The sequence below is a fragment of the Pecten maximus genome, chromosome 1 (assembly GCF_902652985.1).
Source record: "Pecten maximus chromosome 1, xPecMax1.1, whole genome shotgun sequence".
NCBI classification, from domain to species: Eukaryota; Metazoa; Mollusca; class Bivalvia; order Pectinida; family Pectinidae; genus Pecten; species Pecten maximus.
In genome coordinates this window covers 230,950-244,636 of record NC_047015.1, presented here as the reverse complement: position 1 = coordinate 244,636, position 13,687 = coordinate 230,950, and the positions used below count along the sequence as shown (strand labels likewise).

General features: G+C 35.3%; 1 protein-coding gene across 1 annotated transcript in view; it reads right to left on the bottom strand.

The window, feature by feature from the left end:
* The window catches only part of LOC117321748 (dynein beta chain, ciliary-like), a 69,687-nt gene that overhangs the window by 52,767 nt on the left and 3,233 nt on the right, over nucleotides 1–13,687 (bottom strand). The window contains exons 4-11 of the mRNA XM_033876267.1: nucleotides 12,252–12,351; nucleotides 8,782–8,993; nucleotides 8,157–8,390; nucleotides 7,455–7,622; nucleotides 5,128–5,244; nucleotides 4,748–5,013; nucleotides 3,781–3,849; nucleotides 1,136–1,518 (exon numbers count right to left, since the gene is read on the bottom strand). Coding sequence (XP_033732158.1) covers nucleotides 1,136–1,518; nucleotides 3,781–3,849; nucleotides 4,748–5,013; nucleotides 5,128–5,244; nucleotides 7,455–7,622; nucleotides 8,157–8,390; nucleotides 8,782–8,993; nucleotides 12,252–12,351 — 1,549 coding nt within the window. The remainder of the gene's footprint in view (nucleotides 1–1,135; nucleotides 1,519–3,780; nucleotides 3,850–4,747; nucleotides 5,014–5,127; nucleotides 5,245–7,454; nucleotides 7,623–8,156; nucleotides 8,391–8,781; nucleotides 8,994–12,251; nucleotides 12,352–13,687) is intronic.

The window sequence follows — 13,687 nt, the reverse complement described above, 5'->3', positions numbered from 1 at the left end:
ACTATGACAGATTATGTCATCTGATGAGACGGGGCTGACTAAGACAGATTATGTCTCCTGATGAGATGGGCGCTGACTAAGACGGATTATGTCACCTGATGAGATAGGCGCTGACTAAGACAGATTATGTCACCTGATGAGATGGGGGCTGACTAAGACAGATTATGTCTCCTGATGAGACGGGGGCTGACTAAGACAGATTATGTCACATGATGAGATGGGGGCTGACTAAGACAGATTATGTCACCTGATGAGATGGGGGCTGACTAAGACAGATTATTATGTCACGTGATGAGACGGGGCTGACTAAGACAGATTATGTCACCTGATGAGATGGGGGCTGACTAAGACAGATTATTATGTCACGTGATGAGACGGGGCTGACTAAGACAGATTATGTCACCTGAAGAGAGGGGGGGCTGACTAAGACAGATTATGTCACCTGATGAGACGGGCGCTGACTAAGACAGATTATGTCACCTGATGAGATGGGGGCTGACTAAGACAGATTATGTCTCCTGATGAGACGGGGGCTGACTAAGACAGATTATGTCACATGATGAGATGGGGGCTGACTAAGACAGATTATGTCACCTGATGAGATGGGGGCTGACTAAGACAGATTATTATGTCACGTGATGAGACGGGGCTGACTAAGACAGATTATGTCACCTGATGAGATGGGGCTGACTAAGACAGATTATGTCATCTGATGAGATGGGGCTGACTAAGACAGATTATGTCACCTGATGAGACGGGGGCTGACTAAGACAGATTATGTCACATGATGAGATGGGGGCCGACTAAGACAGATTATGTCATCTGATGAGATGGGGGCTGACTAAGACAGATTATGTCATGTGATGAGATGGGGGCTGACTAAGACAGATTATGTCACGTGATGAGATGGGGGCTGACTAAGACAGATTATGTCACCTGATGAGATGGGGGCTGTCTAAGACAGATTATGTCACGTGATGAGACGGGGGCTGACTAAGACAGATTATGTCACGTGATGAGACGGGGGCTGACTAAGACAAATTATGTTTCCTTATTAGACAGGGGCTGATTATGCTGTATGATCAGTGGACAGAAAGAAAATAAGTTTTCTTATAGGATATTCTCATCTTCCTACCTTCCCCATTCCAATTCATGGTCTTTTCTGCCTGTTGCAGTTCCTGATCTATATCCTGGAGTTGGCTTTCTATCAAAGGGAATTCCACTTCTAGTATGGTCTTGCGTACTTTGTTGTACAGGTGCACAGTCAGGTCAAGGTTTGTCACAAACTTCCAGAGAGTATCATTCCTTTTAAATATGCCACTTGCACTTTCAGGTATTTCTTCCTTTTCACGAGCATCCAAATACTTCACTTCCCGCAGTACTGCTGTTAATTGAGGGTCAAAATTCACAGAAACCAATTTGGTTTCTTCATTTCTCATCAGCAGTGATTGGCTAAGATTAAAAGAGCAAGCTTCACTTACTCCAGCTATCCATTCCTTGTAGATGTCCTCATCCCATCTGTTAAAATAACAAGAGGCCCATGGGAATGGTCACTTAAGTCTTAAACATATAACTTAATCTTTTATGTATTTACAATGTATTTCTAAACAGTTCTTATGTAAATAATAGTATAGTTTTACCCCTCCTCATAATTCTAACCAAATCTAAATCATTTCCATTAAAATGGGATTTTCCTGCATAAACTATAGTAAAGCTCAGCATCTCTCAAGGGAGAAACATGAAACATGGGCCATAAAATTTACAATTTTGATAAATCACCTTAAGACCTTTCCATCCATGTAAACTATAGTAAAATTTAGCCCCTCCCAGAGGGAATGTGACACCCAGGGCTATGTAATTTACAAGTTTGATAAAGCACGTGAAGAACCTTCCATCTATGAAGAGTATATATCATTCTGCTATATCTGGGTCTTGAGAAGATTTTTGAAATATCAGTCAATTTGACCCCTTTTGGCCCCGCTTCTCAGGCCCCTGAGGTGTAGGGACCATATAATTTATAATTTGACCCCTTTTGGCCCGCTTCTCAGGCCCCTGAGGTGTAGGGACCATACAATTTACAATTTGACCCCTTTTGGCTCCACCCCTCAGGCCCCTAAGGTGTAGGGACTATATAATTTACAATTTTGGTAGACCTTTAGCCAAGGAAGGTTTCTGCAAAATTTCATGAAAAACAGTATTGGAGTTTTTGAGAAGTCAATAATATAAAATCTAAGTAAGGACGACAGATGACGCACAATGCTCAGTTGACCTAAAAATGTATCAAATCTTTTAAATTAAAAAAAAAAAAAACCCAGTCAGGGTTCCACAACCACAGTGACTTGTAATGTCATTAATGTTTATCAATATTGATAAAGTTTTATCTTACGACATGAACAAGTTACCATCAGTTTCTTCTGTTACCAAACTATGTTAATGTAAATTGAAGTATTTTCGACTGTTTCCAAGGAAAACTGCTAGAAGATTGTTACAAGTCGGTCAGCAATATAAAACGGTTGACTGGTGTGGAACAAATGTTAAGTGCCCAAGCATTCAAATAATTATGATTATGCATCTTTCGGATTGTGATTGCCGACATCTGCTACATGATGATTTAGGAATATATCAGACAAGATAATTCTGAAATTGATTTGTATATGGCCTATGAATTTGAGACCAAAATCCAAAAATGGAAATCAGCTCTGGAGGCCATCATGGATTTCTGATTGTGAAAAAAAAACATTGGTGCACACCAAAGACCCCTAATGAGTATGTCTGTGAAGTTTCATGAAGATCCTCCCAGTCGTTCTGAGAAAAAAAGTGATGGAATTCCCTGCGGCAGAAGAGATAAAAAGAATTAAAAAAATAATAATGATAAGTACTAATTGTAATGGGAAACCATTACAGAAGTCCCCCAAATGTCCTCACAGTTGTACCATTGCATTGGGCATCCCTCAATATATTCCTATATACCAAATTTTATTGAAATTGAGCAACATCTAAATTTTGACCATTCAGACCCTCTGTATGGTTGCTATGGCAACGAAACCCATCAGTTAGTTTCGCTGTCATCAAATACCCCTACATACCAAATTTCATCAAAATCAGACAATATCTAGATTTGGACCAATCAGAGGCCAGTAAATGGTAGCCATTTTGTTCAAATGTGAAAGTGAGGTTACAAGAGGAACCAGTGTCCGATGATGCACATACACACAAAATTTCATCAAAATCAGACAATATCTAAATTTTGACCAATCAGAGGGCAGGAAATGGCAGCCATCTTGATTGGCAGATAAAAAAAAATGAAGAAGAAGAAGAAACGGAGTATTCACAATAAGTCCCCCAATTGACCTTAAGTCAGTTGAATTTCTGTTAAATTCCAATCAACTTTGCTTCATAATGTCATCAAAAATGTTCATCAGACCTCTGATACACTGACCTTTATCTTTGGTCAGTTGTTTAATTCTGAGCAACTTTGCTTCATCATTTCAAAATAAAATGTTCATCAGTGTAAAGATGAAGATGACATTGACCTTTGCTTTTGACTTTTGACATCAGTGTGTATTTTTTGTAAACTTAACATCTTGACAAAGTTTGATATAAATATGACTGACAAAGCACAATATCAAAATCATCCATGTGATATGGCATAATATCACTGTATTTTAATATTTGACACTAAACTATATGTTATACTGAAAACATATATTAATATTATCTGTTCTCAGGGATATAAGTTTAGAATGTAACAAAATAATTAAAACAGTAAAAAGTACTTACGCACTGAGAAGTTGCATCATTTCTTCATATTTGGTAAAAACTAACTTGGCATCTTCAGACTCCATACATCTGTTCAATCATAGAAGTTGGAATAACATCACAAAACGGCTTTCTATAAAATCTTTCTAATGAATATTAATCATGATTTCTAAACACAAACATGAACATTATGTATACTGCTGTTGATCCTGAGACTAACGTGTTTGAGATATTTGTATACTTGACCCATGTCTGAAGTTTGATCAAAATCTATTTTGAAATGAAGTTGCTTGAGAGGATTGTCTTAAAATAGTAACAATAATCTTGTCTTTGACCTTGGCGTTCTGAAACATGAACTTGTTTGTGGTCTTCTCACACTCGACCAATCTATGAAGTTTGATCAAAATGCGTAAAATATTGAAGTAGCTGGAGTGCTGACAAATATTTTCTATAAACAGTGACATTGTTTAAAATGGGCACCCTGAAACATGGCTTCTTTGATGATTTGTGAAGAATGTATCAACTTAGATTAAAGTGTATTCAATAATGAAGTCGCTGGAGCTCTGACATATATTTTCTAGTCACAGTGACTTTGACACCCTGAAACATGAGCTTGTTCAAGGCGTTTTCATACTTTACCATTATATGAGTTTGATAAAAATCTGTTTCAAAATGCAGTCGCTAGAGCGCTGAAAAAGGTGAACATATCAACGTACTTGCCTACCCACATAATTATAATGAATGGAACACTATATCTCCTTCCCTGACTTTGTGGCGAGGGGATAAAAATCCAAAACATATGAAAAATAAAACATCTTTCAATCAATTTGACTGCAGAGTATTAAAATTTTACCCTAACAGAATGTTCTTGAAAGCAAAATAGCAATGCAATCAATGAGTAAATAACAAAATTTGACAAAAGGTAACAAATTACATGCCTCTGACCTCCTCTTAGCAGGGGCATGAAAATAGATAACAGGATACTCACAGGTGTTCTAAATGCTTAAAATTGCCCATTGGGATTGTGATCCTCTCCCGAAGCTCCTGTGCCCACCTCAGGCTACCCGACACTTTAGGCATATTCTTGTGGATTGAAGCCTTCCCAGAGCTTTCTTTGACCTCCATCTGTTTATCATAGATCACTTTAACCATGTCCAATTCCTTGTGCAATGTGGCAATCACCATGGGGTACTTCTCTTCAAAATCCTTCTTAATCATTTCCCTCTCCAGCAGACTGCCCATAATGTCCAGCAACTTCAAACATATTATTATCACATTTGAACAGTTATTACATAAAGTAAAATTGTGGAACATAAACCTATTCAACACCATCAGAAAGTCTTTATTGATGTTAACTCCAATACACACCTTAAATTGGGCCTCCAGTCCGGAACAGTCATCAAATCCTTGGCAGATAATGGTAGCAAGTCTTCTATCAAAGTCAAAAACTTTCTCCAAGAATGTATTGTAGTCATCTTGAAACTCCTGTCAAAGAACATAGGCATATTTTCATCAAAATATGGAATTAGAAAAGCTAACCTATGCATTTTGTGACAGGATTTTATACTGTTTGTTATGGACTACTTTTGTAATGTCATTTAACCTAGTACTGTATATTAGTTTTCAAATAAATACTGAACAAAAAGGTGTGGTTGGAAAACAAGAGATTACACATGCAGACACAAAAAATGCAAATCCAACATCTGTAATTCAGGAATAAGCTCTAAGAAGCAGTCATTATCTGAAGTGAAAATTGAAAAATACATCAACTATCTTAGAAATAAACTGTGTTGGTTATAAATTAACTAAATCAAGGTTATATTCCTCAAGAAGGTTATATTTATATATACAGGAGCTATTCAAAATGTGTACTACTTTTTTTTACCTCCGTCACCTATAAATATAGATTGATGAAAAGCAGTAGTATGAACAAATTTAATTTTGTAGTGAGATGGCCACCTTCCTAAAACATTGAATACCAACAAAACAACCAAAATTTATGAAAAACTAACTAAAAAAAATTGTCTTTAATCATATTCAATGTAATGTGATAATATTAATGGCATACCTGATTTATAACTCTATGATAAGACAGGGATCTGGATATACTCCAATATTGACAAGGTAGCAATGCTACTCCGCCTAGTGCAATATGGAATCCCATCCACCTAGTGCAATATGGAATCCCATCTCATTTGATTTTATTCAAAATGACACAATACATACTATAAGTATGACCTGCATTTTCTTTAACCTGCTGTGTCGCTCACTACAAATTCTACATCCAAAACACATAATCCAGGATAGCATTATCAAATATTTGTGACAGATCACAACATTGAATGGGCTGCCATTTTGCCACATGGGTCTCATTTAATGCTCGCCAGAAAGTGACTTACTTTCAAATTGGATTACTTCCTCTTGACCACCCTTATTGTATTATTAGCAACCAATACATAAATATAGCATGGGGGGGGGGGGGGGGGGGGGGGGGGGGGGGGGGGGGGGGAAGCATGATGGCTTTCGTTTTACTTCTTAATTTCCTTACACAACACAAAATGGCCACTTTTCACTTATTGCTGAACACAAAATACCCTGAAAATTTATTTTTGGGACTTTTTACTCCACCATGCATAAATCTGAAAAAAAAGCTTTAGCAGTCACCCATAAAAAAAACATCAGACGACCTCCATGAGGCATACCTTAAAGTGTGCATATAGTGTGCACTCTCTTAAAGTGCACAGGTAAGCTTTTAAGTTTCATTTTCATTTAGCTTGAACTGCATGGTAGCTCAATACTTTCAACAGTTTGGTTTGAAAGGTTGTTAAAACACTGATAGTCAGCTTGCAAATTCAAGGGGTAGGTAATCGCAGGGGTCCCATCTATGATGTTTGTACAAAAAATAATTAATAGTATATTGTGTAGTCATTAGGTTATGTTTTTTAAAGTATGAATCTTTTGTGGTATCCGTACATAATCCAAAGCTAGTTAGGCCTAACAATATTGCCTAGAAAGCTTAAACCAATGCAGTTGAATTCACAGTACCCTAACACCCCTATATACCAATTTTCATTGAAATCGAACAATATGTCAATTTCAACCAATGAGAGGCCTGGAAATATGGACACAACTTTGTTTAAATGTGAAAATGAGGCTACGAAAGTGACTGGTGTCCAATGGTGTACCAATATACCCAATATCATGAAAAACGGGACATTAAAATTTTTATCAATCAGAGACAAGGAAATCATGGCCAGTTTGTTTTTCCCAAAAATAATGCTGCCATTGCTTTTGCAGTGCTATACTACTCCTGCATGCTAAATTTCTTCAAAATCAGACAATATCTAAATTTCAACAAATCAGAAGTCATCTCTATGTCTGCAATTTTGTTTTTAATTTCAACTTTTGATATAAAAACTTAAAGTGCATCTTAATAAATTGTAATCATCCCTCTCAAAAAGTTTTATTGAATTCCATTTAATAATAAAAGAGTTATAGCAAAATTAGATTTTTAGCCAATCAGATGCCGTGGGGGCCATCTTGGTTGACCAACTCAACCTGATATATAGAATACACACATCTGCAATGTATAAGGATTATTGTAAAAAAAGTGTAACTCTTTAAAATCATCTCAAATAATACTGACTCCATAGAAATAAGTGATAAAAACCAAAGGCTAAAAAGTGTCTTCTCACATTGCTTGCTGGGTCAAGACAGTCATAGCTCTTCTCTGTGAACACCTTATATTGGGCATTGAACTCTTCAAACAGCTGTACAACTTGTTGACTGAGCATCTTTCCCTTTATACCTCCTAATTCTATCTTCTCCAGTTTCATGAACTCCAGAGCAGTTTCCATCAATTCCTTATAATTGTAACAGAGATGCAATAGATAAGGAAACAAAAACAATTATGATTGTAACAATATCAAGCTGTTAGGAACCACCCAAAATCATAAAATTCAACATATAAACATATTGTGTATGAAACAGGCTCAGATAATCAGCTTCAAACCATTGTGGTGTGGCCAAATGTTCCCTTTTATTCACTGATATACTCATCATCTATATAATGGACTTTTAACCTTCTAGTATGTAAACATTTATATCAATTATTTTGTGATTGATCAGTTCTTTATCTGCAATTAGGAAACTTTTAATTAGAGACCCCACTGAAAATAAGCCTTCAATTCAATTGAAGGTTGATCCCAGATAATACCATTGATTTATTTATAATTGTCAATTATCTCCATAGCAAAATTACCTATGCATAATATCTATTGGTATTTGTATATATGTTGCTTTACCTGAACAAACATTATCATTACAATTTACAAAACATTTCTGAACAAAATATGTCAAATTTATCAAGAACATGTATGTCATCATTTCTTAAATACCTTCACGGTTTCAACTCTCTCAAGAAATTTGTCATATCTTGCAAACACAAGCTTTGGCGCGAATTCCCAAAGTCTTGGTTCTGTTCCCTCTGGAAAGTAGCTCTTCAATTTGTTCTTATGGTCCTCATAAGTGGCTTTGAATGCATTCAGAACATCACAGGCTTTGCGTACTTTTTCAATAGTTTCTTCCAGCTCCCCTTTGAAAATCTCTGTTGGTTCCAAGTAATTTGATGCCTACCAATTGTAAGAAAAAAATTGATATCAAATGAAGTCTGTTGGAGATGAGATCAGTCTTAATAATGAATTAATGGAGACCAATATCATAAATTCCAAATTCATTATGAAATGAAAAGCAATCAATACGAAGCCAGGACTAAGTCCAGGACTAAGAGGAAAATAATCAGTCATTTGTCTTGCTGAAAAGTATTAATCTATTTCTCTATAGGACCAATGACCTACCAGAGTTAGAATCACTGCATGATTAGGTTTACAGGTAGGAAAACTTTTCATAAAGTATCTTTTTGTTTGCTATTGTTAAGAATAAAGGAAAGGGTGTGATTTATTCTGAACACCTTGAGAAACACGACTTTGTTCATTGTCGTACTTGTAGATAATTGATACACACCATGTTGATGGTCATATTACACATCTCCTTGAGCAACACAATGATCCTGGCTGGTGTATTGTAATACTGAGAGTGAGACCAAACCAAACAAACAGTCTGCATCATAGGGGCCAACAATGGAATGCTCTCATCAAATTCAGCCTGTTCATAATCCTCAAAATGGTGACGTAGTGGCGTCATGTACATGTTAATATCCTGAGCTTCAGTAAGGGCTGAAACATATAGGCATCAATATCATATATGTATTCTTTGTTTATTCATTAAATTGATTTTCAGTATATTATAGGGCTGGATGTTACATAAAAAACTGATGTGACATAGCAATTCAATACATCGATATTCCCAACTTTTTCAATTTCAAAATACATAAAGATCTTATTATTGAATGACAAGCCAATGAAAAGAAACTGGGAAAAGTGACAAACAAAATGTAAACATGTGCTGTTAATGGATCTGTCCAATGCATTTGACTGTGTCTCGCTGGATCTCTTACTGGAGAAGCTGAGGGCCTATGGGTTGGGGGAAGGTGCAGTTAAACTCATCCATAGCTACCTACATGACAGGAAGCAATGTGTTTGTGTTGGCTATTGTCAGTATGGTACAAGAAGTCCTCAATGGGTCCCACAAGATTCAATCCTTGAACCAATTATTTTTAACATTTTTATAAATGATATTTTCTCTTTTACCAAATATGCTAGAATTTTTAATTATGCAGATGACAACACACTTTCTAGTACCCATAGCGAGATGTCCATCATAAAAGACATTTTAGAAAGAGAGAGCAAGATTCTAATTGATTGCTTTAAAGAAAATAGTATGAAAGCAAACCTGATAATTTTCAGGCGATTGTGGTCGAAACAAAGGCCAAAAAACAACATTGGCAATATTGTTATTCACTGTGAGGAGGCCGTCAAACTTCTGGGACTTACTATAGACTCTTTCCTAAATTTTGATCTACATATAAAAAAACATTTGTTTGAAAGCATCTAGGCAGATAAATGTACTTGGGCGCAGGGTCATCACACTTTTATCCTGTCAAATTAAAAATTTTGCCATTTCGTATGGCATTTTTGTTCAAAATCAAACACCCAGAAGCTTGTATTTGTAAATCAAGAGTTCAACTCAAGTTACGAGACTCTCCTTCAAAAGGGAAATAATTTTTCTATCCTACATATCAACAGGATTAGACTTGCAGCCATAGAAACTTTTAAGATTTTAAATGGAAGCAACCCATGTTTTTTACAAGATTTTATACATGAAAAACCCTCATCTTATTCTTTTAGATACAGTAGACTTATTGATGTTCCAAGATCCGAGACTGTTACATGTAAGTATGGGGCAAACAGTTTTAATGTTTTAGCTGCTACAACCTGGAACGCTCTACCTGACCATGTCAGGACAGCTACCTATATTAATGATTTTAAAAAGTTCAAATCAAAATGGAACGGAAAAGAATGTAGATGCTCAATGTGCCGATAGAGGCTGTATTTTTCAATCAACTGTGATTATCTCCCTTACCTGTGATACTCTGAGTGCTATATTCTAAAGTTTTCTTATTTATAAAATTGAACCTCTCAGTGATAGTGATGATATAATGCATACTTACTACCTATAATTGTATAATTAAATTCTAACTTTAAACAAATTACTATATGACAGTGATATTACTATTTCTTTCTAATATAATGGAGGAGGGCTGTGTAGCTAGGACAGTCCCAATCACTTGCTACACATGTCATCTGCCATTTATTATTACCCGTGATGATTTTAACAGAATAAAGAATATTATTATCTATTAATGTGTTAAGTGGCGACAGTCAGAGTAGACTTCGATAGTAGGGGGATCCCCAACCCAGCCTGTGCCACATTACTATAGTCAAAATATGTCCTGTATAGTAATTTTATATACCTACTCATTTAACTATATATAGGAGAGTTTCTTAAATGTTGATCTTGAGATCAGTGCTTTAATTGAATGTTCGTTAATTTATGCATATGTTGATATTGCCTTTAACCTGAATTTACATTAGTATTACTATTAGGCCACACCAAATTAATCAGTTGTTTGTGAGGAATCCCGCTCCTAAAATGTCCAGAACAAAATAAAAGCAAATTTTGTCGCGCACCTCCGGAAAAACCTGCAAATCCGATTTTTTTTTTTCCGTTTTCCATCTTTTTTGTTGGTCATTCATAACACACCTGGACGCTTGAAACATGAGTCATGTAAGCATCTCATTGATTCTGATGAATAATAACAAAAAATGGATGACAGAAACCACGAGGGAATACCAGCTATAGGTCAACAACAAAATAAACAATACTTGTAAGAAATCGACTTCGGGTGTACTTTTAGAATTAATATGGGTGTTTTAATAGTAATTGCACATAAGGGTGTCTTACATGGCCAACGATGCTAACGATGATGAAACATTTTGCAATTTATTCATCAAGCCGATTAACACACGCAGCATCCATCATGCCACTCGATAATCTGGAGATTAAAATACCAGCTACGCCTTTGAAACTTGAATCGATAGAAATATCTTATAAAATCATGGCTCTGTCTGTGTGTGCAGAGTTGAAATGTAAATTTGTTGTAATATAATAATCAGTATATAAATATCGAAATATCGCTTCCTCTTAAAATCTCTAAATGAAATTTCTGGCAAAAAAAAAAAATTCGCTCACTCGCTCCCTTTTATTTTCCCAATTTCCCAAAGAACAACTTATTAATTTGGCATGGCCTTATTATAAACTATATTAATGCTGTGAAATGCTGATATTTCACATCGCTAAACATTCTTGTACTTATATAGTGTGTTTGTTAATCTCTTTTTATATTACCATTATTATCATTTGTTATATAGTCGGTTGTAAAAGCCTGAACGACTTGTGTTCCCATGTTTTATATATGTACCGACTTTAGATAAAGTTAACTTGACTTGACTTGATAAGTGTTTTCTTCTGATGGCCTAATCTGACACGCTTGTACTTACCAACACATCACCCAAATGCTTTAATGTAATGTTGAGCTGTAAGCACAGTTAAGTGCTTTACCAACCAATTAAAATATACATAGGTGTCAGTGAGGTACAGCTACGATAATGCTATCATGCTGATCTGTTTACAATCTTTTCAGAAATCAAAACTCCACAGCATTTATGATATCTTCATTTCACATTTTTGATATCTAGATAATATTGAAAGCCATTGATTAATTCCCCCAATGCTCTGAAGCCTAGCTATTGCAGCAATTTTTTTATCGCAAACTAACAATACAGTGTATTGACAATAAATACTGAAGATTGATTTTCAAAATATTTTATTTTATCATATTAAATTTTATTTTGTAAATATCAAGCCCAAGTATTTAAATTAAAATTTCATAGTTATCTTTTTATAAGTTCATTTGTGATTAAGTAATGTGCAGTATTATTTTGATATGAATATGACATAAATAGTACACATACCAGCCACGACGTCTCTGAAGATATCTTTGAAAGTAGGAAAATAGCTACTCTGAGTACGCTCCAACAACTCGGCCATCTTTCTGACTTTGGAATCCCGAAGCTATGAAAAAGATATGATAGTTTTAGACAAAACGAACTGAAAAATATAGGTACATACATTGTTGATCCTTTGATAATAATCTGCTTTATGTAAATGCGCAAGAGTTTGTTATAATTATTGGACAGTGGACAAGTGTGACATCCACAGTTGGAAATAAAATTTCCTTGAAATACAGTAGATACTTCAGGCTGTACCAAGAACAAATACATAAAAGTTACAAATTATACAGAAGTCAATATACAGAGAATGAAGTAAAATGATAATTTTTTTTATAACATTGATTAAACATCTATTTCTGACACCAATTAAAGAGAGGATAAATAATATTCTAATTTTAATGCATAATATGGCATATTTTTCCACTATTATTGCAATATCCAGGACATATTCTCTCAACTTTAATAGTTTCTTACACATGAATGAAACAGTCTATAGTTACCCACTAAAGTAATAATTAATATGACGAACAATTTAAGTCCCTGATAATTTTTTTCAAAGACTGAGCTAGGTCAAATATCAAAGTATATATGTCAGAAAATGACTGGCCTGATTTTATTTTTATTGTACTCTCCCATCCCAAAGTGCATATTAAATTAGCAATGTTATGTTTGAGATAATGGTTTCATTGACTATAAAGCTCTGACTGAATACACTGTCTGAAACTTTTCAAATTTGCTAGTAAAAATATTAAACAAGAGATCCCAGAGGGATCTTGGCGCCCACCATTGAATGATCTTTATAGGTTCCATGTCAGATTGATCTTTTCTCTACTTTTCCCTTCCTCTAAGTCTTACTAATCTGTGTAAATTCGGAAACAGCCCTCTAGTACTTTTCAAACAAGGGGAACCTATATATAAAATTTAAGATTTAGCGATAATGGCTGTCTGTCAGCCATGTTGTTTTCGGATTGGTCCCAATATGAAAAACTAGGCACCGAGGGGAACCTACATATGAAATTTGAGAAAGATCCCTTCAGTGCTTTCTGAGAAATAGCGATAGCAAACTTCAATTGTCAAAATCCAAGATGGCTGCCTGTCGGCCATGTTGTTTTCTGATTAGTCTCAAAAATGAAATATGCATAACTAGGCACCGAGGGGAACCTGCATATGAAATTTCAGAAAGATCCCTTCAGTACTTTCTGAGAAACAGCGATAACAAACTTCAATTGTCAAAATCCAAGATGGCTGCCTGTCGGCCATGTTGTTTTTTGATTAGTCTCAAAATACAACATGCATAACTAGGCACCGAGGGAAACCTGCATATGGAATTTGAGAAAGATCCCTTCAGTATTTTCTGAGAAATAGCGATAACAAACTTCAATTGTCAAAATCCAAGA